Source organism: Coloeus monedula, assembly GCF_965178545.1.
Source record: "Coloeus monedula genome assembly, chromosome: 15".
Lineage (NCBI taxonomy): Eukaryota > Metazoa > Chordata > Aves > Passeriformes > Corvidae > Coloeus > Coloeus monedula.
Window position 1 is genome coordinate 3,581,300 of NC_138795.1, and position 23,180 is coordinate 3,604,479.

The 23,180-nt window shown below is 49.7% G+C and overlaps 2 protein-coding genes across 9 annotated transcripts in view; one reads left to right on the top strand and one right to left on the bottom strand.

Moving 5' to 3' along the window:
* Nucleotides 1-1,239: 1,239 nt before the first annotated feature.
* Nucleotides 1,240-9,489, bottom strand: ZNF346 (zinc finger protein 346). Its single transcript, XM_082291261.1, has 7 exons — nucleotides 9,421-9,489; nucleotides 9,145-9,248; nucleotides 8,962-9,057; nucleotides 7,038-7,188; nucleotides 5,312-5,551; nucleotides 2,711-2,804; nucleotides 1,240-1,450 (listed from the first exon to the last, which is right to left on the bottom strand). Exons 1-7 carry the CDS (start codon nucleotides 9,479-9,481, stop codon nucleotides 1,345-1,347), a joined length of 852 nt encoding a protein of 283 aa, XP_082147387.1. The 5' UTR covers nucleotides 9,482-9,489; the 3' UTR covers nucleotides 1,240-1,344.
* Nucleotides 9,490-9,844: 355 nt separating this feature from the next.
* Nucleotides 9,845-23,180, top strand: part of UIMC1 (ubiquitin interaction motif containing 1) — a 39,781-nt gene continuing 26,445 nt past the window's right edge. For 6 of the 8 annotated variants that reach the window (XR_014226848.1, XM_082291686.1, XM_082291688.1 and 3 more), the window contains exons 1-3: nucleotides 9,845-9,964; nucleotides 14,213-14,370; nucleotides 22,373-22,460. Coding sequence is in view for 7 of the 8 variants with exons in the window: in XM_082291686.1 (XP_082147812.1) it covers nucleotides 14,221-14,370; nucleotides 22,373-22,460 (238 nt within the window). In the remaining variant the exon portion in view is untranslated. The remainder of the gene's footprint in view (nucleotides 9,965-14,212; nucleotides 14,371-22,372; nucleotides 22,461-23,180) is intronic. The other 2 variants (XM_082291687.1, XM_082291689.1) reach the window with 1 other exon arrangement.

Genomic DNA, 23,180 nt, shown 5'->3' on the forward strand with positions numbered 1-23,180 from the left:
AGGCAGAACTTGGCAAACATAAACCTGCTGCTCCCTCTGGGGAGCCAAGAATGTGGGGCCCAGCGCAGGGGCTGCAGGACAGGGACACCAGGAGCCCAGGCTTCACCAAGCCCCCAGCATGGCACAGGAGCATCCACAGATTGGGGCAGTGAAGGCTGAGTGGGGAACATACAAGTCGAGGGTGATCTGGCAGGACAGTGGGCAGTGTCATGCCTTGTCCCTGCTGCAGCCCCGCCACCTCTTCCTGCCCCAGCTGTGTGGGGGAGTGCTACAGCTGGTACAGGGAACGAGTTGCATGGGACCAGACCATGTGCTGCTCCCTGTGGGGACATGGCACACACCATGTGCTGAGTTGGGCATCAGGAGGCCAAACAAGCGGGAGCTTTGCTCATCAGCCTTGTCCCCTGCACAACACATTGGGGGTTCATCCCGGTAAAGCAGCAGCCATGGCAAGGAACTGCAAGGCAGGAACGGGGGCACCCCAGTCTTCCCAGCCCCTAACTGTAAGCAGGCACCCGGTCCTGACTCCACATCTGCACCTGATTTACTCATTGGAGCCAGCGAGGCCACAGGGATGGCAGTGGTTGGGGCTGTGGCCAGGGCTGCGCTCCCCCCAGCTGAGGCAGGGACCCCAGGTGTGCTGCTGGAGGAGCAACTGGCTCCACAGAGCTGGCTGAGGCCTGGGGAGAGGACTGTGGTTCTTCTGTGGAGGATGTGGCTGGTGGGTGGCTCTGTGCTCTGTCCCATGCCTGCCAGCCCAGAAGGCAAAGGAGTTCAGCCTGGCGAGGCAGCCAGAGCCCTGGCCCAGGGCAGGGAGGAGCAGAGCTGGGCCAACAGCACACCAACACCAGGGCACACCTGGGTACAAGTGGCACGCTCCATCCTCAGCCTCCCGGCCATGTGGGTGGCTCTGGTCCCACAGCCAGGCTCCAGGTCCCCTCCTGTCATGCCCAGGGGTGCCTGTGCATGCTGGTGTCCCTCTGAGAGCAGTCCAGCAGCAAGATGGGCAGCCCCCCAGAGTGGGGACAGGGAGGAGGTGCCATTACCAGCTTGCTGCCAAACCCTCCTTACACCAGATACACACTTCCTCTCACACCGCACCCACCTTCACAGGAAGCAATTACACAATGAAAACTACTCTAAGGGAGTGAAGTATTTGCTGTCTAGCAAGTCTCTTCCAGCTGGATCCTTTTCCTGACAGATTCAGTCCCCGTTCTGCTCAACGGGTGTATACAGGAGGGTAGGGTTTTGCTTATCCAGAGGGATAATGAAACGATTGTGGGCTGGCAAAGGATGTGCGTTCTGGGGCCACCAACAACTCCAAGAATAGTGCTGCAACTTGCTCTAGAAGTCTTGGCTGAAGTAACTGTAGCCTCCTGGGGCAGTTGACTCTTCCCGGACATACTGCTGTGGCGGGAACGGTCCGACAACCGGCACTGCTCCCGGCATCCTGCACATGGAAAGGAGGAAGGAAAAAAAGGAGACAATGTCACAAATGCTCTGAAATGTGCCAGCTGCAATCACTGCTCAGCAGGCAAGGCTGTCAGCAGAGCAACAGCCCACTGCAGCCAAGGCAACAACTTGCCAGAAAATCTTCCAAGTGAATCCTTGCCCTCTGTGCCTGTGTGTAAACAGACACCTTTAGCATGGCAGAATTAGCTGCGGCACAGCTCAAGGACTGCTAAAGAGCTCCCATTACAAAGCAAGCATCCTGCCTCTCTGCAGGCTGCAGAAGCTGGAACAGGACTGCACAGCTGAATCCAGAGCAGCTTTCTGAAAGGGAGTTGTGTGGCTGCAACAGCTCTGACAACAGCAGTGTCCTTAAAGGGAACATTAATGCGTGTGGGTTGGGAACATCCTCAAAGTTATCTCTCCAGAACGGGATACTTCCTATTTGCTGATCTAGTTGTACTGTTGGAGAGCTGGAACTTGCCTGGGATGAAAGGTGTCTTCCCATCAAGTACTCCCCACAGCTGAGGGACCAGGAGGCTGTTATTCCATTGACAGGCAACAAGAGATCCCAGTTTTCTTCCTGTCCCTTCTGGGGAATTTGGCTAGGAGCCTGCCCTCCCTTCAGGTAGGATTTCCTAATACCTCTTCCTTCTAAGAAGCTTTCTAACCAACCCAGGCTCATTACTGAGCCTCTTTTAGTGAAGGCTCTTAAATGAAAGATTGACAGTCTCCAGAACAAGTATTTTTGGTATAAATCATCTGGCACTCTAATTTTTTTCAATTAATAATATATGCAGGGGATATCATTATTTAACTTGCCAGCTGTGAGAGCGAGTTCAGGAATACAGTCCAGGTTTCTGGAGCGTGCTGACTATACGCCAAATTTTAAAATAAGCAATCCCAATGGAGATTAGAATGGCAAGCAGATCTCCACTGAGCCAGTCCTTAATTAAATTAAAATCTCAGTTGTTAAGAGAAACTGTGTTTAATAGGTGTCAGGTTCACTGCAAAGGTCTGTGCTGAGCTGAACTATTAGGAACCAAAAGCAACTGGAGGCACTTTCACATTGGCAGCACGGCTCGGCTGTCTGCAGAGGGAGCTCCCGGAGCAGCGTCAGGACACAGAGCCTGCACAGACCCTGCCATTCTGTTTGGAAGTGAGCTGGAAACACGTGTTCAAAACTGCATTTTAGGTTATATTTAGGCCATCGATTTGAACAGCAAGGCTGGAAACACACTTAGACAAGAACATTACTTACTGATTCTTGTGTTTGAAGCCACTGATGTGAGCTTGGTACTGCTCTATGGAGTTCAGCACTATGTTACATGTACTGCAGGGGTAGCCCTTCCCAGCTGAAACAGACAGCAATGTTAGCACACACAGCTAGCCAATCCCCATGCCTGAGTTAGAAACAAGCAAGATACTCAATCACCTGGTTTATTAAACAAAGATAAATAACAGTCAACAATCTGTTGGAGGGGAGGTCACAGAATCCCACTACCCCACCATGTATCAGCCAGTCATTGCAAGGGAATCACTAAGCCAAAAAAGCTTTCCTGATCAGAACATGGTTTGTGTATCGCTAAAAAACACACATGTTCCCTACAAATAGTTCCCAGTATCAGGCATAGTAAAAGTTTTAGATTCGAACCCCAAACCTGATGCCTTTGCAACTCCATTTCTCTCCCATATTCCTACTTCTGCTGATCTGGACATCTCAAAAGAGAAAATGAGGGAGATACTGAATTTGTAAGCTCACAGCATTTCAATAAAAAAGGCAGCCAGAGGAGATTACACCCAATGTCCAGCTCCACAATGCAGCATTTTGCTAAATCTTGCTGAGGTGCCAACTGAGGATTTTAAGCTCTGTCCTCAAGCAGTTTGGTTACAGTCAGTGGATCAGTTAACTGCCAGGAAAAAAAAAGTTTCCAACAATAGTGGTACTAGACAGGATCAATGGTTTTGTGTAACATGACAACTCCAGCTGGACTGAAAGTTCAGGAGGTCACAGATACCGAAGAGGCAAGTATGGCAGCACAGGAGTCTCTAACAGGGAAAAATTCTGGCAGTTGTCCTCAAGACATTAAACGTTTCTGAATTTTGGCTCACTGGGGAAGGGCTCTGGCTGGGAATCTCACAAGGAAAACATTTCCTTAAGGTGAAAGAGGAGACAGACCCTAGGCGTGCAGAGCAGCAAATCATTGGGAAGCTCAACTCTGGATGTAGCAGACACTTCACCACGCGGCTGCTGCACCTCAGACATTTCAGACTCCAGTGGGACATTTGGCTCTCAAAATGGATCTGGATCTGGACAGGAAAGGCCAGAGGAGCTGATACAGCCCTGTATCAGCTGCTTTCCTGCACCATCAACGTAAAGGTTTCTCTGTCGCAAACTCATCCAACAGGTGTGTGCACAAAGTTGTCTAAACTACACTCCTCCACCCCAAACCACTCGTTCCAAAGAACTTTAGGCAGGCAAACACCTCAGTGTTGCATTTGCGAAGAACACATCTTTATCTGCTGTGAGTCAGGTCCCAGCAGAGAGTTTAGGGACAACTGTGGCTGTTGGCACACAGACACAGGCAAAGAGAGTGGGACAAAATATCCCTGACTGCAGCCCATCTCATCTGAGAAGCCCCTGATTATAGACCAGGCTCTGAAACCTTTCCTGAAGAGCTGAAGTGCCCTGGAGATGTGACTACATATTCTGGTTCTGCTGGCACTTCTTGAGACACATCAATTACACGGGCAGGGGCACTGCCCACCTACCCAGGCAACAGCACTACCCCACCTACCCAGCCCACCTGGGCTGGGGCTCCTGCCACTGTCAGCGCCTGAGTCACACTCAAATGGAACCATTCATCAGACCCAACTAATTAGGTGCAGAGCAGATGGGTAACGTGAGATATCGAGCACCTTTTCCATCTCCCACACGGCCACGCAATGTGGGAGAGAACATTACTTGGCTAATTGAGCCTCATTTGTCATAAGTGCTACCGGTATCTAAAGGTGGCCTGCAAAGAATTAGAATAATTAATCTTCTGCTTGTGTGGGTTTTTATGACAGAGAAAGAAGCCCTTGATGAAGATTTTAAGATGATCTGTCTGCTTATTATTTACCGCAAGTATCCAGCACGTACTAAGACTTCCTGGTCCAACAGAAGGCTGCTGGGAGGAACAAGGGAGTTTTCTGTGAGTGCCTAATGCTTTCACTGGACTCCGAGGGCTTTCATCACGTACAAGTGCTCATAAGCAGCAGATCATAAACCAAAAGAGTTTTGACTGTCTGCCTAAAGTTCTTCCTTAATAGCTCTGGGGTTTTTTTTTTCCACATTCCTGCTTGCTCTAGAGAGAGTTGCATTAGTTCATCAGATGGAGGTGCCCACACAGAGGCAGAAAGGCATTCAGGGAGAAATCTTTCTGGCTTTCATGTGCTTTGAAGCAGCAGGTGCAGTTAAACCTATTCCTTCCATCTCTCGCTAGTCCTCTCAAAGACTACTTTTGAGCATCAAATGCCACTTTTATCTTTCCATTTCGGATGCAATCACCTAACGAGAAACAGTACTGGCCAAAATCCCTGGATTATCCGCATGGAGAATAAAAAGGACATGTCCCCGATTAAACAACACCGCATAACACAACCCAAAGCTTGTCACGAGTAGCTACAGTCTAAAACATCTGCTGCCGGGGGTTACATCAACCAAATCAATCTTAGGGTGTATAATCAAGTTCCTCATCACAAGTAATACTCCCCTGCTCCCTCCACACAGGCTCTCTTGTCCAAAGGCCTGTCAGACACATTCTGCTTCTCTCCCACCCTGCTCTTCAGCTGGTTATCAGCCTCCCTGTTGAGAACTCACCCATGAAGGATGATGCTGGTGCATCAGGGGTTCGGCCGTAGTGCGCCATCAGCTTGTGTTTGGTCTCCTGCTTTCTGTGCTTCTTGCCTACGTAGTGCTGTTTTGCCATAAGGGGGTTGTTGAAAGTGGCATGGCAGAGGCTACAGAACTTGTCCGGGTCAGTAATGTCCTTGTTCTCTTCGTTAGAAGATGCAGTAGAGGTGGGGAGGGCAGCAGGGTGTTTCTGTGGGGGCACCGTTTCTGTAGGGTGAATCCAAACTCCTGGTCAGTCACAGAACTCTGAGGTAAAAACCAGTTACTTTATTTCCCCCAAACCCACATTAAAACCAGTAACACACTACATCTAAACTCCAAACCTAGCCAATGTAAGATATCTCAATAAATTAATGATTTTCCTACCTCTTCCCTTAATGCTGCAGAATTTAAAAACATGTGGTAACATAAGTCAGAGTATGCCAGGAAAACTTCCAGGGCTTAAAAAATCCAACAGATTTGCATATTTCTCCTTAACATAAGCATGACTGTATTCAAGAAACACTGGGTATGAATGAGCTTCCACCTGCTGTTATCATCCCCCAGACAGAACATGGGCACAAGCCCTTGCACAGCAAAGGCGGTGGGATTCTGGAAGCACTGTGCAGCCGCAGGACTTGATCCTGAAGTCATGAGGAGTCTTGCCTGAGACACAGCATAAATGGGACCAGGTCTGACACAGTGAATCCACACAGGGAAGCAGGTCTTCTGTGTGAGAAACCTGCACCATCTCACTCCAGGGTGCCAAAGAGCAGCGTGAGTAACCTGCTAGGGATCAGAGAGCTCCTCTCATGCAAGAAGCAAAGGCACACACCAGACTGCTCAGTGAACATCTACCTCTTCCTGCAGGCTCCTAACATACCCAAAAGCAATGGCTCCAAAGAACAAGAAGATCCCGGAGGTGGCTTTGCTCTGTGCACACATTTTAGCAAAGCTGTAAAGACACACTGGGACAGACAGCTTCTGCCTGGAAGATCCCAGGAGTCAGGTGTCTGGGTGACTCACAAGTCCCCATCTTGGAGTTAGCACAAGCTGCCATCCTCAGGTGCACTCAGTGGCTGTGTTTTCCTTCTGTCCTGACCAGCTGCAGCCCCCCAGGCCCATGTCTACCCCTACGTGACCTGGACAGAGGGTGTCACTCCCCACCCACCAGGCCTTTCTGGACGCTAAGCAAAGGGATTGGATACACAGGCAGTGGCACTGGGGCAGACAAGGTCAGAACACGCACATACTGATGCTCCCCAGCTGTATTCTCTCACTCCCCAGCAATCTGCAGCTCCCACGTCTGTGAACCTCAGAGGCCACATTGCTGTAGCTGAGCAGCCCTGAGGAATGTGCCATATCAGAGTTCCACCAGTCACTTCAGTCTGTAACCTTTTAATGAGCATTGTATCCTGTGACAGACACTTCTACATCTTAATGTCATATTCCTAGTCCCTTGACATAGAGATAGGTACAATGGCTGCTGCCCGCTGCATTTCCTCCAAACAAAACAAAACAAAACACCACACAACTTCTTGCCAATGCCAGCCCACCAAGCAGGCTGGTACAGCCAAATCTCTGGAGATGCACTGTTGGCTTACTCTGTTTCACAGCAAAGAACACACACTCCCTCACAAGAGCTCACACTTGGGTGCAACAAACCTCTAAACAGCCCTTTGGGACAATGCAAAGGTGCTGCAGACACTCATACCTTCTACTTTGGGGGCCTGCTGCTTCATGTTCTTGGCATGAGTCTTGCCCAAGTAATGAGATGTTGCCACGGCCGGAGAGGAGAAGGTCATGTTGCAGATGGGACAACACTTGTTCCTGTCCTCCCCATTGCTGCCTTCCTGCTTGCTGTCCTGTGCACAGAGAACCACAGAGTGGCTGAGGCTGGGAGGGACCTCTGCAGGTCATCCTGTCCAGCCTCCTGGTTTTGAGGAGAAACACTGTGGTTTGGGGATCTAAGAAAAGGTCATCAAAGACATTTGGGTGTTAAGTTGATGAAATGTGACCGAGTAGAACTTCCATGATGCAGCATCACCCTCTCCCTGCCTGGAGAGTGTTCTTGACCAGATTACTGTTTTCAACCTGTTGGCAAACACTCCAGGCAGAGGGGCAGCCCGGGCCTGTTTGGGTTAAGGACAAGGTTAAGCGTGTGGCTGCCAAAATTGGACCACGAAGCTTTGTCCCCTGCAAGGTGTGAACTGAGCAGCATAAACATTGCTATCAGCTGGGTCATCTGCAACACAACACCAGCTGAGGAGGGAGCAGCAGGCAGTTCTCAGCCTGACACTATGTGCAAAGGCATCTGCTGTTATCCCCCCCAGCTCCCTGCAAATGCCAGAGTTAGGGATTACAGCTGAAGCAATCATAAAAGTAGGATCTGTTCCCCAAGGGAGTCACCGGGCAGACAGATGGCTGAATGGAACGTGGGGCCTTTACTGACCAACAGGCTCCAGCTACCAGCTGAGGGAACCTAAATAAGTAAAATAAAGAATGCTCTGGGAAGAGAATTCCTGCGGATGGTGAATCCAGCGTGCTCTGCGTGATGTTATACAACGATGCTCCCGACAAGCTGTTGCTCCTGTTCTTTCTCTGTCATTTCAAGCAAGACTATCAAAGACAGGAACACGCATTTGTTTAAATGGGGAGGACAAGCTCAAAGAGGCTGAGTGGGGAGGGCAGCAGGAACCGGGACAAGGCCTGGTGAAACACCTGCCACTGAACTTCTCAGTTCTCACAAAGCCCCTTCCAAGAGCATTTTCCTCGTTCACTTTCAAGACTGTGCAACTGCCTTTAGCCAAGCAGGTCCCACAGAGCTGCATTTAGCCCTGGTGGGTCCTGCACTCACAGAAATGAAGGATGGGTCAGGCTGGAAGGGACCCCAGTGGGTCATCTGGTCCAACCTCCCTGCTCAAGCAGGGTCATCCCAGAGCAGTGGGCACGGGATTGCATCCAAACGGTTCTGGAATATCCCCAGTAAGGGAGACTCCACACCTTCTCTGGGCAATCTTCCTGTGTGTGGTCACTGCACAGGTAAGAAGTTCTTCCTCATGTTCAGGCGAAACCTCCTGGGCATCAGCTTCTGCCTGTTGCCTCTCACCCTGTTGCTGGGCACCCCTGAGCAGAGTCTGGTTTATTCTCTGACACCCTCCCTTCAGACAGTTCACAGAATGAGAGAATCATTAAGGTTGGAAAAGACCTCCAAGATCATTGAATTCAACTTTTGACTGATCGCCACCTTGTCAATGAGACCAGAGCACTTGAGTGCCATGTCCAGTCATTTCTTAAACACCTCTAGGGACGGTGATTCCACCACCTCCCTTCCAATACCTGACAACCCTTTCAGTGAAGAAATTCCTCCTGCTGTCGAACCTGAACCTCCCCCGGCACAACTTGAGGCCGTTTCCTCTTGTCCTGTTGCTGGTTTCCTGGGAGAAGAGGCTGATCTCCGCATGGCTACAGCCTCCTGACAGGGAGTTGTAGGCGGCAATGAGGTCTGCCCAGAGCATCTTCTCTCCAGGCTAAACAATCCCAGCTCCCTCAGTCGCTCCTCAGAGGAGTTACCCTCTAGATTTTAAGAAAATTCATTGTAAACGTTACTTATAGACACTGATCAGGTCTCCTCTCACCTGCTTCACCTCCAGCTTCATCTTCTTCCCGTGAGCACCCTCCTCCCCGCCGTGGATGGACAGGTACCGTCTCACCTTGTTGGCGTGTTTCTTGCTCTGGGAAAAGCAGAGAAACCCTTGTTCGGTGCCTCGCCGAGCCCGAGGGTGGGCTGGGGCGGAGGCGGGGGGCTCCCCCTTCCTTACCTGGTAGTGAGCCAGCCGCTGTGACTCGGAGATGAGCAGGGCGCTGCACACCTTGCACTGCGCCTCGGTGAAAATGTGTCCGTTCTCCCGGATCAGCCGCTCCACTGTGGGGTGAGGGGGGTGGGACACAAAACGGGGGCGTCAGCGGCCCGCTGGGACCCCGCGAGATGCAGGGCGTCCCTGTTCGGGATGCCCCGCACCTCACAGGATCCGACAGGGCTACAAGGCACCTCGTGGGGCCCGACCACCCGCCCGCCCCCGGTCCCGCCGCCTCACCCGCCTCTTTGCCCACCAGCGGCCCCGCAGCGTCCCCGTTGCTACCGGCCCCGTCCGCCATGGCCGCCGTCGCCGCCTCACGCTGCTCTCGCGAGAACCCGCCCGCGCGCCCCCTCCGCGCCTAGCAACGGCGGGGCGGTGTCCCGCGAGAGCACCGCGCCCTCCAGGGGAGGCGGCGGCGGACATGTTGGTTGTGGGCATAGGTGTATTGCGGGCAGCCCCGTGGCGGATCGTGTTTGTGGGTGCTTAAACGACACAGCGCATTCCTCTCCTGAGAAAGCGGCGCCCGGGCTGAGAAAACGGCGAGACCGCCAGCGCCTCAGAGCGAGGCGTTCGGGCCCGCTGCCCGCCCGCCACGGACATGGCGCTGCCCACTTCAGCACCCCGATGAGCATGTGAGACGCAGCGAAGCCGCCGCCGCCATCTTGGGTGAGGGCAATGAGGCCTCCGCCGCCAACTTGAGCGCGGGTGCGGGACCCGCCGACCGGGGCCGGTGCGGGAGACCCAGCGGGGAGGCCGCGGGCAACGGGGCGGCCCGGGCCCGGTAAGTACCTTGTGCCCTGCGGGGCATGCCACTGCCCCGCGGCGGGTGGGCCCCGGGCGAGCCGCGGGGCTCCCGGGACTGCGAGGGAAACCCCTTCCCCCGCCCGGGGCCATTCTTCGGCCCCTGCCCCCGGGCTGGCTCCCCCCAGGTATGATCCCCGGTCCCCGCCCCCGGCGGCCCGGGACCGCCCCCCAGCACTGTACCCTGGGGAAGGGACACCTCCCGTCCCTCTCTACGGGCACTTTTTCTGTTTCTTGCCGGGAGGGGACCCAGGTGCTGTGCCTGGGGATACCCTGGAACTCCTCCTGAACCATCCCCTGGGGAGAGGACCCGAAAACCGGAGCTCTGCCTTGGCCGCATACCCTGAGATCGAGGTGCTCCTGCCTCCCCTGTTCCTCTTGCCAGGCCTGGCTCCCTCCCCTTTTCCCGGGGCAGCCCCTGCACTCTCCCTTCCCTTAGGTTTGCCCACCTGTGGCTGATCCCTTTCCCCAGAGCTCACCCCTATCCCGCCTGGGATTCCCCATGCTTCTCCCCAGCTTGTCGAGTATCCCTGACCCCATCCTTGTAAATTTCCCTGCAGAGCCCTCCGTGCCCGAAGGCAACGGGTTGGGAAAGGGAAAGGAGCCTGGGTGGGTTCTGGGGCGAAGGTCGCTTTTCCCCCATGTAGAGCGGGGAAAACATTTTCCTCCCCTGCCTTTGGAGTAGGGAGATGCTGCGGGCTGGACTCGAGGGCACTGGAGCAGGGAGCATCTCCCGAGAGCTCAGCAGCCTGTGCGGATGCGCCCGGCCATGCGTGGCCTCTGCAGTGCCCGTGTCCCCTCTTTGCGGAGCCAGCTCTATAAACGGATCAATCCTGTAAACAATTTCTTTCTCCCCGGCGCGCTGCCAGCCCTCATGTCCTGCTCACGGAGCATCAGCTGGGCCCTGCGTGCGGGGTCGAGCCGAGGGTCCGGGGATGATATTTCCATGGAAGCGTGTGGTGCTGACCCGCCTGAGCACGGGGAGCGTCGTGCCTCTGCTTCCCGAGGTGGGGGGAGTTGTTTACGAAGCGACAGCCTGTGTCTCCAACGGCTCAGGAACTCATCCGGGGATGAGAGTCATTCATTTTTTTTGGCTTGGTTTTTTTGAGCATTTTTCAAGCTGTCACAGCTTGGCAGGTCTGTAGCTGCAGTGTCAAGATTTAGAATTATTCTGTCGGTAATTGCTTTCTGATTCATCAAAATGATAGATGAGAGGGAAAATGACAAATAATCACAAGTTGGGGGATCTTCAAGGATATCCCTAAAAATGTGACTGGAGAAGCATGGCATGTGCGAGTCCCTTGTCAGGAGGTCACCTTTGCTGTCAGAGCATTTACAAAGAAATTATCTTAAATTCAGAGTTGGAAAAAAATCTGGATAACTGCAAAATGAGTCTGTGAACTGGACTGCAAAGGTAATTTTAGATAATTCAGTCTCTGGCCTTTTTTTTTTTTTTTTTTTTTGCTGGGTCTGAAAGCAGGTATCTTCCCCTCAGGCACTCACAACTATCCTTTCCAAGAGTGCTAAAAGCAAAATATGCTCAACTTCCCTGCCTGAAGAGGAGGTCTGTGCTCTGATGCATGTTTTCTTCTCTCAGCTATACCAGCTTGTCTAATAAAAGCTATTACTGCTCTCCTACTCACAGCCTCAGACTAGCACAGCTACGAGTGATCTCTTACTTGTCTTGTTCCCTTAGTTACATTTTCAGAGACTCTCTTTGCCACAAGTCCCTTCATTTTCAGAAGCGTTGTGGGAGTTGTGTGGTTACATCTCTTATATCTCCTCTTTTCTCTCCTTTAAATGTTGAAGGTAGGTGACTCATCATAACTCCAGTTGATATTTCTCAGTGATCTCTTATTTAGCACAGAGCACCGAGCAGAAGATGTATCGCAGAGTCAGAGGAGAGATGGTGATACTGGAGTGGATTTAAAAAAAAAAGAGAAAAAAAAAAAGAGGCAGCACAGCAGTTGCTTGTTGCTGTTGCTTTTGTTGTGGGGGTAAGAAGGTTTATAGGCTGCCGCTCCAAAGCCTCAGTGACCCTGCGTGGGCCCTTCTGTGCTCCTCATGGCGTATGAGTGAGTGGTTTTCCAAAGATAAGGGAACGTTCTCCACCACCATGGATGCCCTTCATGGGGGGCAGCTCACAGCAGCTGGGTGCAAGGCTTGGCTCATCTCCCTGAGCAGGGAGGACAAAGAGACCATTTGGAGCAAAAGATAAAAAAATGGGGAACGTATAGTGAGGATATTCCAACAACACTGGAGTTCAGCTTAGCTGGAGCTGAACAGCTCTGTTTTGCAAGAGCCAGTGCTTTACCAAAAGCAGTGCTTGTTTTTATTTTCCCCTCCTTTAATGGCTCCAAACTGACAAAGAGCAGGATTAAATTAGATATTAGGAAGAAATTCTTCCCTGTGAGGGTGGGGAGGCCCTGGCAGAGGTTGCCCAGAGAAGCTGTGGCTGCCCCCGGATCCTTGGTAGTGTCCAAGGCCAGGTTGGACAGGGCTTGGAGCAGCGTGGGCTGGTGGAAAGTGTCCCTGCCCATGGCAGAGGTTTGGAATGCGATGATCTTTAAGGTCCCTTTCAACCCAAACCATTCTATGATTCCTTAACAGACAAACACTGGAGGACTGGAGTGGTCCTTGCAGTCACTTTGGCTCCATGGCTGCCCATTTGTGCAGCATTCTGCTTTCAGAGGGCTCAGCAAACCTTTGGTGCAAATCATGACTCACCAGGATAATCGCCTTTTGTCTCCGGGCGTGTGTGTGCATGTATTTGCAGAAGGAAGGCTGCAGATCGTAGGGAGGGAACGTGGTTATTCCTCACCTTGCTGCTCAGACTGTAGATGGAGCAGTGCATTGCTTTTCTCAGTGCTGATGGGGGTTTTGGCCTCCCTTAGTGTTTCTATACGCTGTGGCTGTTTGCAATTTTGTGGTGTTACAGAGAAGGGTTTGGCTCTATCCTGGGTGATGTAGGGTCTCTGTTGTATCTTCTCTTACTCTTATTTTAGATCTAGGCAGCACATCTGAGCTATTTCAGTGATCTTGAAGGAAGGCAGAGTGGTGCTGTGGAAGGACACTGGTCTGGGAACCGGCCAACTTAACTTGCATTTCCAGCTCTGCTGTTCCCTGATGTGGAACGAGGGGCTTGTTGTTCAACCTCTGTCTGCACATGTTTAATTGAACTTCAGCAGAGCTGGTCATGCTCAGCCTGCTTTGTAAGGCTCTTTTACATCACAGTTCAAGAAGCACTGAATGTTGTTGTCGAGGTACCAGGCAAACAGCAAGAACAGACAGGAAAGGGGGATTTAACTCTGTGCCATCCTGCTGCTCTCCCTCAATGAAATCTCTTACCAATCCTCTCCTCTGAGCTCTTTTGGATCCAAGCAGCAAATGCTTGCTGTGCATCCCTCTCCATCAGTCTATGGGCTGCCAAGGGAAGGGATGCTGAAGTACCAGTTTGCATTGTGTGGGCACCTGCCCTCAATTGTGCCATGCACTCAGGTTTGCACTAATAACACTCAGCAGGTTCCTCGCTGCTTGTTAAGTGTCTTCGTTAATGCGGATGGTTTGGGCATGTCTGGATGGAGTTCTTCCGGAGGCTGCTGATCATTGAGAAATCCAGACTGCCAGATAAACCTGTTGTCTTGTTTCCAGCCTGCCTGCTGCCATTGCCTATGTTTTCTGTCTGTAGTGCTGGAGCAGCCGTGCAGACAGCAGGACAGCATCCTTGAATGAACAATGCCTTTCCCCCTGGTTTTGTCGACTACAAAAGCTGACAAAGGGCTGTGCTGTGGTGATTTCTTGGACTGGTGGGCAAATATCAGCTTGATCCACTGCCACAGCCCGGTTTGTTTTGGTCAAGGTGTGGGGCTGAGGAGGGGAGGTTGTGTTGGAGGGTGGGAGACCTGCTGTGATGCTGTGGAGGAGTTTGCTGATGGGCTTTTAGAGGAAAGCCTCATTTCTTTGGAACAAGGCATTCAGAGTGGCTTTGGTCTGTGTTGCTCTTCCCCTGAAACCCCTTTTTAGCAATCAGCTGTAATAAAGTGTTCTTAACTAGATGAGTGGTGACTGGTGCATGTGGCTCCCAGTAACACTAAATCCACCACGCTTTGTAATAAGGTTTCAGTGCCTGGGGTCTTTTGCCTAAAAATAGCAAAAAAAAGAAAAGACTGTTAGGGGAAATCTAAATCAGAAGGAAACAAATGGCTTTTAATCTTTCCCTGTGTTTCAGACTGAAGGATGCCGAGGAAGAAGAAGCCTGCAGAGGGCCTGGAGTCTCAAGGTCAGGATGGGGAGGAAGAGGAGGAAGAGAAGAGGAACCCAGCCAATGCCAAGAAGAAGCGCAGTTTTGTGGATGCATTTATTGTTATATCTGACAGCGATGGAGAGGTCAGTGACGGGTTTGGGGTACCCAGAGCCTTTGCTGGGCCCTGCTGCTGCAGGACAGTACCCGAGCAGCCCTCGCTGTCGTGCTGGGGTCAGGCTTTGCACAGAGGGTCTTGTGCCATTCCTTTTCTTACATATGAGATGAATCAAATCCTATTTGACTAGGAAATGAATGGTGTGCTTCATGAGGGTGAGTTATGAGTCTGGGATTTGATAACCAAATCCTCTCAGAACTGAATCTGAAACGTAATTTAAAAGTAACCTTTCCTCAATCCCTTTACAAATCTTTTTTTCATAATTTTTATTTGATTGATTTCCAGCTAAACCTCAGCAACATGATTCTGTATTATGTGCAAATAGATAAGAAAATGATTCAGAACTCAGGCTTGTGAGTAGCTCAGAGACAGGCGGTGTCTGGTAAACTGGTTCTGAGTTACAGGAGCCTGAGTTTGTAACCCAGCTCCAAAGGGTGTAAAGGTGAATGTGGTGTGGGAGTGCCTGGCTAAGGCATCAAGGCTCAGATCCCTGATCCCCAGTGTCGGCTTATGCACATCAGCATTACCTTCAAGATTGAAATGTCTGTGTTGGTTACACAGGCGATGGGATGAGCACGGGAACTCCTGCCTGGGGGAAACCCAGAGCCCTGAGAACCTGTGTCTGACTTAGTGAGGTACATGAGAGGAAATTATTACAATCAGGTTTTTTATGTGTGACTCTTAAGGCTTTGCTCTGTCTTGGTGGTGATTGGGGATCCTAAGCTGCTTTTTGTAATTCCACCATTTTCAAAAGCATTTCAGTTTGCTCTCAAGCTGTAGATCTTAAATCAGGTCCCTTTTGCTCCCACATCTGCAGTGTGCTGCTTTCCAATAAGGCGATTACCATGTGAGGAGGGGAATATCACTAGAAATAAACAGTAAGAAGCTGTAGGGCAAACGATATTGGATGTTTTTTCTTCACATTGTCTGAATTCTTTCCCATTGGGAAATTCCCTGAAAGAAATGGAACATATGGCAGTAATAGTTCAGTGGGGTTAAACCCTTAGCTCTGCAATATGCTAAGTTAACTTCAGATGTTGCTGCATCACTGGCCTTTATTGTGAAACCTATAAGGAAAAAAGAAATCAGCAGCTATAAGAGCTGCTGCAGTACATAAAAGATCAGGACCTGTTATTGTCTGCAATTATTCATCTCAATGTGCACGTATCTGAAAAAGAGGAAACAAACGTCTCTTAAAACACATCTATAAAAAGGTTAGGCTCCCTCACTGTTCTGTAAGTTTGTCTATAAACAATAAATTCTGATGGCATAATCGGTCATATTACAGAAAAGGATATGCTCAGAGAGGCCGTTAAAGAGCCAATTAGGTTCTGTTTAAGTGACAACAGTTCAGTCAGTTGAATGAGTGGATTTATTCAGTTCAGTCTCTTTCTGTGAGTCATCAGCTTCCAGATCCACTGCCACAGTCTCTTGTCGTGTTGGTTTCTGCAAAATCAAACGCAAAACTGATTTACTTGGGATCTCAAAAAAATAACTGTCTGCCTTCTGTAACTGTCTCAGCTCTTCTGTGTACATCAAGTTGAATTTCAATTTTGAACGTTGTAACTGTTGTTCTTGCTCTGGTAAGACCTTGTGAGTTCGAGAAGAGGTGTGGGAAGCTCAGATCAATAGCAATTTTAGAGAACAATACATTCTCAATTAATCTTGCATCTGTTAGGACATGGTTCCTTATGAATCAAAAGCTACAAGGACAATTTGGGCATCATTGATTCGACGGCTTTCTTCCTTGGCAGTCTCTTGGCAGGTATCTATAGAACAAGTCCCTAGTTCTGCTTCCAGACCAGCAGATCTTGTAGCAGCTGCACCTGGAAAGCCTCCAGCTTCTCACTTTTGATGATCTTTGGCAGACTGCCTCTCCCAGGAATTTTTCAGTCATGCTGGATTATCAAGCTCATCCATGTTATTTTGCCAAGTTCCCTTTCTTTGCTCATGTCTATGCTGTGGCATCTGCAGAGCTGCATCAGAAAAAAGTTTTCTGGATGTGAGGCTTTCTGATGTCTGCATATCATCCTGGATTCGGGGAACAGGTCTCTTTTTTTGGAAAGGGTCAGACAAAATAAGAACAGTCTCTCTGGCTCTGTGGAAACCAGAGGAGTTGACCTTCTTTGTGCAGACTGTGTCTGTGAAAATGCAGACGTGCTGAATGAGTAGAGTGGTTCCCATCTCCCCTGGCTGTTTAATCCCACAGGGAATTGGTTGCCTGTGCCAGAAGATGGCTGTTCATTCACAAATACACAACATTGCAAGTAGTGCCCAACAATGCCTTCTCTGAGCATGACAATTCCTGGTCTCCTGAACCTCCTGCTTGAATTGGGCTGTTGGTAAAGACCCCTGAAGCCACATCTGAAAGATGACTGTTCCTCAGCATGAGGCCTGGCCAAGCATGAACTCTGAGCACAGCCCAAAAGTTTTGTTGACCTGTTAGACTGATCTGCAGCCGTTAGTGCAGTTGATCTTCAAATGCTGCTGATCTGGTCTGGGACCTTTTGGAAGGATCTTTTTCCTGGGTAGATCCTTTGGGAGTTTTGAGAGTACCTGCCTGCACTTACAAAGTTGGCATCAAGTCTCACAAGCTCTTTCTGCCAGATCCATCAGCTCTGCCAGCCCTCAGGGAACATATGACAAGACTCCAGGGTGATGGTACCATCTATTTCTGCATGGCCTGTCTTCCCTTTGGTGTGGAACATCCCTTTGCCCGAGCGTTCTGTGTTTGGAGATACTCACAGTCAGGGTAATCAACAGCATGTGTTGATGTTCCAGATCAGATTTTGGCTGTGGTGCAGAGGGAGGTGTGTTTAGGCATTGGCTGGAATACCCAGCCACTGCCCTGTCCTGTTTCCATCAGCTGTGACAGTGGGCACTCACCTCAGGACCAGGCATGGCTTGAGGGACATCTTGCTGTGGAGAAGATGGCCCTGGAAATGTCACAGCCAGAATGGCAGTGCCCACCTGTCATAGCTGAATCCCATCCAGCAGCTGAGTGCCAGGCAGCTGCTTGCTCACTCCCACCCCATGGTGGGGAGGAGAATTGTGGGGAAAAAAGTAAATCTCATGGGTTGAGATAAGAACAGCTTAATAATTGAAACAAGATAAAATATAATAATACTATTAATAATCCTAACGATAATATCAAGAATAATTGTAATGAAAAAAAAGGAGAGAGGAGCTGCTTTTTATCAGGAACTGTAGTGATGGGACAAAGAGGAATGGGTTCAAACTGAAAGGGGAGAAATTTATGTTTGATATATGGAAGAAATTCTTTACTGTGAGGGTTGTGAGGCACTAGAACAGGATGCCCGGAGAGGCTGTGGATTCCTCATCCCTGCCAGTGTTCAAGGCCAGGCAATGAGCAACCTGGCCTCGTGGGAGGTACTCATGGCAGGAGGGTTGGAATGAGATGATCTTTAAGGTCCCTTCCAACCCAAACCTTTCCGTGATTCTATGAGTAAAACCCAAGAGAAACCGGTGCCACAATCCAGTTGCTCACCACCCACTCACCGATGCCCATCCAGTCCCTGAGCAGCAGTCGGTGTTTCCCAGCCAATTCCCCCCTGTTTCCACACTGGCCATGAGGTTCTGTGGCATGGAACATCCCTTTGCCCACTTCCCCCAGCTCCTTGTGCACTTGCTCACCGTCAGAGCACAGGAACTGAAAAGTCCTTGATTTAGAGTAAGCACTGCTTGGCACCAACTAAACCATTGGTGTGCCACCAACGTTATTCTCGTACTAAATCCAAACACAGCACTGCACCAGCTACTAGGAATAAAATTAACTCAATCCCAGGACACCACCTCACTCACACCACTGACCATCCGAGCGAAGCAGAGCCACGTGGGAGTATTGCTGCAGTGCCCTGCTGTCTCCGTGGGCTCTGCTGGTGCCAAGGGACCCGGTGCCTCCATCTCCCAGAGGAGAATGCAATGTGAGTTGGTTCTGGAGGAGGCTTCGTGGCTCTGCTGAGCTCACTTGATGAAAATCAGACTGATCTGAATCCAGGCTCCTCACAGACGAGTAAAAGCCCTTTTTCCTACAGAGTTCTCTCCTCTTGTGTCAGGAACTGCGTATCCTGGCACGATCCCCGTTGTGTCTTGTTGTTCATCTCCACTTCCAGCAGGTTTGTTCTAATGAGCTGAAAGAGCAAAGCTGAAACAGATTCTGAACTGAAGTCAGAGACTAATAAAGTAGGGTGTGATATTAATTTCAGCAGCAGCCTTGGCAAGAGCCAAACATGGCAATTCCAACATCTAATTGGCTTTTAAAAATAAATTAGTCTGGTTTTCATCTGCATATTTCCCATGCAGGACGTGTGGTGTTTGGCTGTACCCTATTGTTAGATGGTCCCAACTGCTGTTGAGCAGTAAAATTACCCAGACCTTTTGACTTTGCAGTCTGCACCGCTAGGGGTGGAGACATTCTGCTGAAGCCTTTCCTTCCCTGAGTCAGTAGAAGCTGATTTCTGTGGTTTATCATGTGGATTCGAGGGAGCAGGATGTGGGATGCTGGCTACTGGCTTCCATTTATGGGCTTTTAGGAACGAGTGGAGCTGTATCTGTTTCTGCTGGCAGAGTCAGGTTCTCTTAAGTATGTGCAAAAGCATTTTTAAAATGGGAATTTGATTTCCTGCTGTCTGGTGAAACCAAGCAGGTTACAAAAACAAGGAAGAAGAACAGTGGCTGCCTTCCACTAGATGTGTAAGGAACTTTGGAAACCTGTCTATTTCTTGATCTGTGTACAATGCTGACAGTGAAATTGCTCATAAGAGAGCATCATAAATTAAAGTGCAGAGCCTGACACACAGGAAGAGAATTTGGGTTCCTTCTGGCTGTTACGCCTTGAATTGACGGCAGAGGAGGAGGGATGCTCTCCAGGCTGGCACTGAGCAGAGGTGTGCAGTTCCTACCTCGCCTCCACTATAATAATTAGTTTCCCTTGGAAGATATGTGTTGGAGATGACCTTGTAACTGAGAGTATTGGCTGCAGTTTGGGAATATTTTAATTGATTAAGATTATTTTTGGACTAGTGATCTTATTAGAAAGGCAGTTGGTTGAGTGGCCCCTTGAGTTCCTATTATCCTTGTAGATAGATGAGCATTAAAAGGTTGGGTCAGGAAGAGCAAGCCCTGTTGTCTTCTTTGAATTTTCTTGGCCCCTTCTGTTTCTACCATCCACTCCTGCATTTATGCAGAGCACTCTGAGGCCTGCAGGGCTCTCTCCCAGCAGAGGTACAAACAGCCATAAATCCTAATTAAAAGGTATGTTTTATTTTCTGGGTTTAAAAATAAAGAAGATTTAAGAATTCTTGGAATTGAGATGTGTGTATATATTTTGGCCCATCAGGATTAATTGGATTTGCTTCAGCAGTTCACTGTACCGTGGCTCTTCAGTAGAATGCTGCTGAGCAATTTAAACATCTTTCTCAAATGTATGAGGTTCATACAACACGTGTCCTGCAGTAATTTTGCTCCTGCCACTGATGTAAATGTCGAGATTCTTCAGGACCAGCACAGGGAACCTGAGGCACGTACTTGGCCATGCTGTGGGTCCGGGCAGCGCGCCCGGCGCCGGGCACACTGTTGCCCTCGGAAGCCTTGGAGGTGTTTGAGCCCTGGGTTGTCCTGTGGTGTTGATGTGTGTTGTAAGTGTGTGTCTCTGTGCACAGAGCAGGCACTCCCAGCCACGGAAAGTTTGGTATGCTCATAAATCACATCCGTGCCCTGGAAGAGAGGTGCAGATGAGAGTGTCAGGGTTGACCTTCCAGCAAGTGCGGGAGTGATGAGGGGAAGATTGATGCCTAGAGAGAGGAGCTGGGGATTTACAGAGCCTGTTAGGATGAAATTGCCCCTGTTTTAAGCTGGCGTGGGTTTAGCATTGTTAGACAGGTTTTTGGGGGAGGGCAGGAGAGCTGTTGCTGAACCTCCTCCAGCATATAATCCTGGTGCAATCCTGATGCGATCCCATGGATTGTTCCCCATCCCATGAGGTGTGAGCAGCCCATGAGGTCAGCGTGGGGCTGGTGCTGCAGACCAACACAGGGCAGTTTGGAGTGGGAGATCCTGTGGCTTATGGAAAACTGTGGAGACAGGCACCATGCCAGGGCCCTGGAAGAGAGAGGATTTCACCTCTTGAGCAGGAGCTGGGCATCCATGTCCTAGGAAGAGAGACTCTGGATGTGAAGCAGCCTTTTGGAGACCCAGTGGCAGATCTTGGAAAGGGGGTGCCCAAACCAGTCTGTGTGGGGAAGAGGAGGAGTCAGTCACAGAAAAAGCCCTTAGGAGCAAGCATGAGTGTGTGTGTGGACTTGCCAAACATGATTGCTGCTGTGTTGTGAGGTGATTCTCAAGTCAGTGGAAGTGAGGAATGGTGTAGGTATTAGGGCATGTAAAAGCTGTAATGTATTAGGGTTTCAGGAAACCACCTAATAGTATGTCTTGCAAAATCTTAGTTAGATAAATAATTTAATTTGGTCTAGATAGCAACATTCCTGGATTGAAATGCTGCTAAAAGACTGTCAATAAGAGCTGCTGATGAACAAAAGAGAGGCTCATCTGGGGGAGATGTAAAGCTGAGGCCAAGAGAATCAATATTAGGTCTGTGTGTGTTTTAACATCCTCATTAATGATCTGTAAGAGGGAGCAAGTGGTGTATATAGATTAATAAAATCTACAGATAACACTAAAGCCAGAGATATCTTCAACAAAACTGAGCACAGAGGTGCAGTCCAAAGAACTTCACAGATTCAGAAACACGGGCAAAGGACAAAAAAAATTGATGACACTCGAAAATAATCAATGTATCTGTTTGTGTTAAAGTATGTTAAACCATGTGCCCCTCCTTGAACCCTCCTCCTGGCACAGGAGGTGGAATGAGGCACAAATGTGTGGCCAACGTGTCTCATGGGCGGCAAAACTCAGTGCAGCTGCAGAGGGAGCAGCGCAAAGCTCATCCTGGCCAGGCGTGGGTCTCTGCCTGAAACACTGGATTTGATTCTAATCCTACCTGATTTAGAGAGACAAATTGGAAAGGGTCCAGTGCCAGCCTTGGGTAATGTGTGCACCCTTGCCTAAGCCATTAGGACAGCAGCTTGCAGAAATTTGTGTCGTTTAAGCCTGTGCCCATTTGTGCTGCAGTCCTTGTGCTTAAAACAGCACACACTTAGGTTGTTCATGGGAGTATTGTTCCAGGAAGCCTTGAGAGAAAAAGTTTCTCAAGTATTCAAGTTTCAAAAATGAAATACTTGTGGCAATATTGCCCAGAGAAGCTGTGGATGCCCCTGGAAGTGTTCAAGGCCAGGTTGGACGGGGCTCTGAGCACCCTGGTCTAGTGGAAGATGTCCTTGCCCATGGCAGGGGCTAGAAATGAGATGAGCTTTCAAGTCCCTTCCAACTCAAATCATTCCTTGATTCTGTGAATAAGATGAGATAATAGCATGAGGAGAAAATACAGCTGGCTCTCCTGCCCTTGGGGTGCATAGGTGTGGGTCTCCAAAAATGGCTAGAGGTTCTAGTTTTGACCACCTGAAATTTCCTGGGCATAGTACTAGAAGCTGCATGGCAGGAAACAGTCCTGGCTTACAGGTGTGTGATGCTCAGTTACAAAAAGGTTCTATTTTCCTGTTTTGAGTGCTTACAAATATCAATGTTTTAGCAAGACCAAACAAATTCTCTCTAAAATTGTGGGTAGCAGGTGCAGTGCATGGTGGTGACTGGCATGAAGTCTATTGTCTCTCCTACTTCTCTGTTTATGTCAGTCTGTAACTCTTTTTGCTCGTTATGCTTATCACACAGCTTTTAATAGTTACAGAATGTGTTTGAATTACGTTTGAAATTCAAATTTCACTCAAATAGATGCTTGTTCTTGAACCAGTGTTTGCATCTGAGTAGTTGGGGGGAGGGGGCTGGTAGTATTTCTTACATATTGCATGCACTCACCATGTTCTTTTCCATTACAGCAGGAGTCAAAGGAAGAGAGTGGATTGCAAAAGAAGAGAACAAAGCAGCTGGATCGAACGAAGTTTGCTGCTAAAAGAAAAATTGCACGTAGGTCTCGATTGTGGGGCTGGGGAAGTTGTCTGGTGCTGAGCAGCTTCTGCTGTTTGTGCTAGAGATTATTTCCCTTTCAGAAAGGCTGTTACATAGCTGAGGATGTAGAAAAGACCCTTCAAAGGGCTAAATTTTGCCTGTCAGAATAGGCACTCTGTCACTTGCTTGCTCCCCAGGCAGTGTGCGTGCAGACCGGTGCACTTCCAAAACAAGTGTGTGAGGGTGTTGGTACCTCACCGGGTTCAAAACTGGCTGAGGCCGATCTGAACGTGCCGTCAGTCACAAACTGCTTTCCTGTCCAGGCCCCTCTGCTTCTGTCTGTCCCTGAAACATCACAATGCTCTGACCCCACAGCTGCCGCTCAGGAAGGATCTGAGTCGCAGCTGACAGTTCTCTGAAATCATCAGCTCACAGTGTGGGGGCAGCCAGAGCACCAGCAACGTTGGGCATCATAAGGAAGGGTGTTAAGAACAAGGGATTTGGTTGATGTCATTTTGCTGTTACATAAAGTGTTGGTGCACCCTTGTCACAGTGCTATGTGCAGTTCTGGCCTCTGCGTAGCAAGGACACAGTGGCACATCCAGAGCAGGGCAGCCCAAGCCATGAAGGGGTGGAACAGCTGCCTGGTGATGAGAGACTGGAAAGCCTGGGGCTGCTTTGTTACGAGAGAACGGTGGGATCAAAGTTCCCATCAGGAAGGCAATGCCTCAGCTGAGC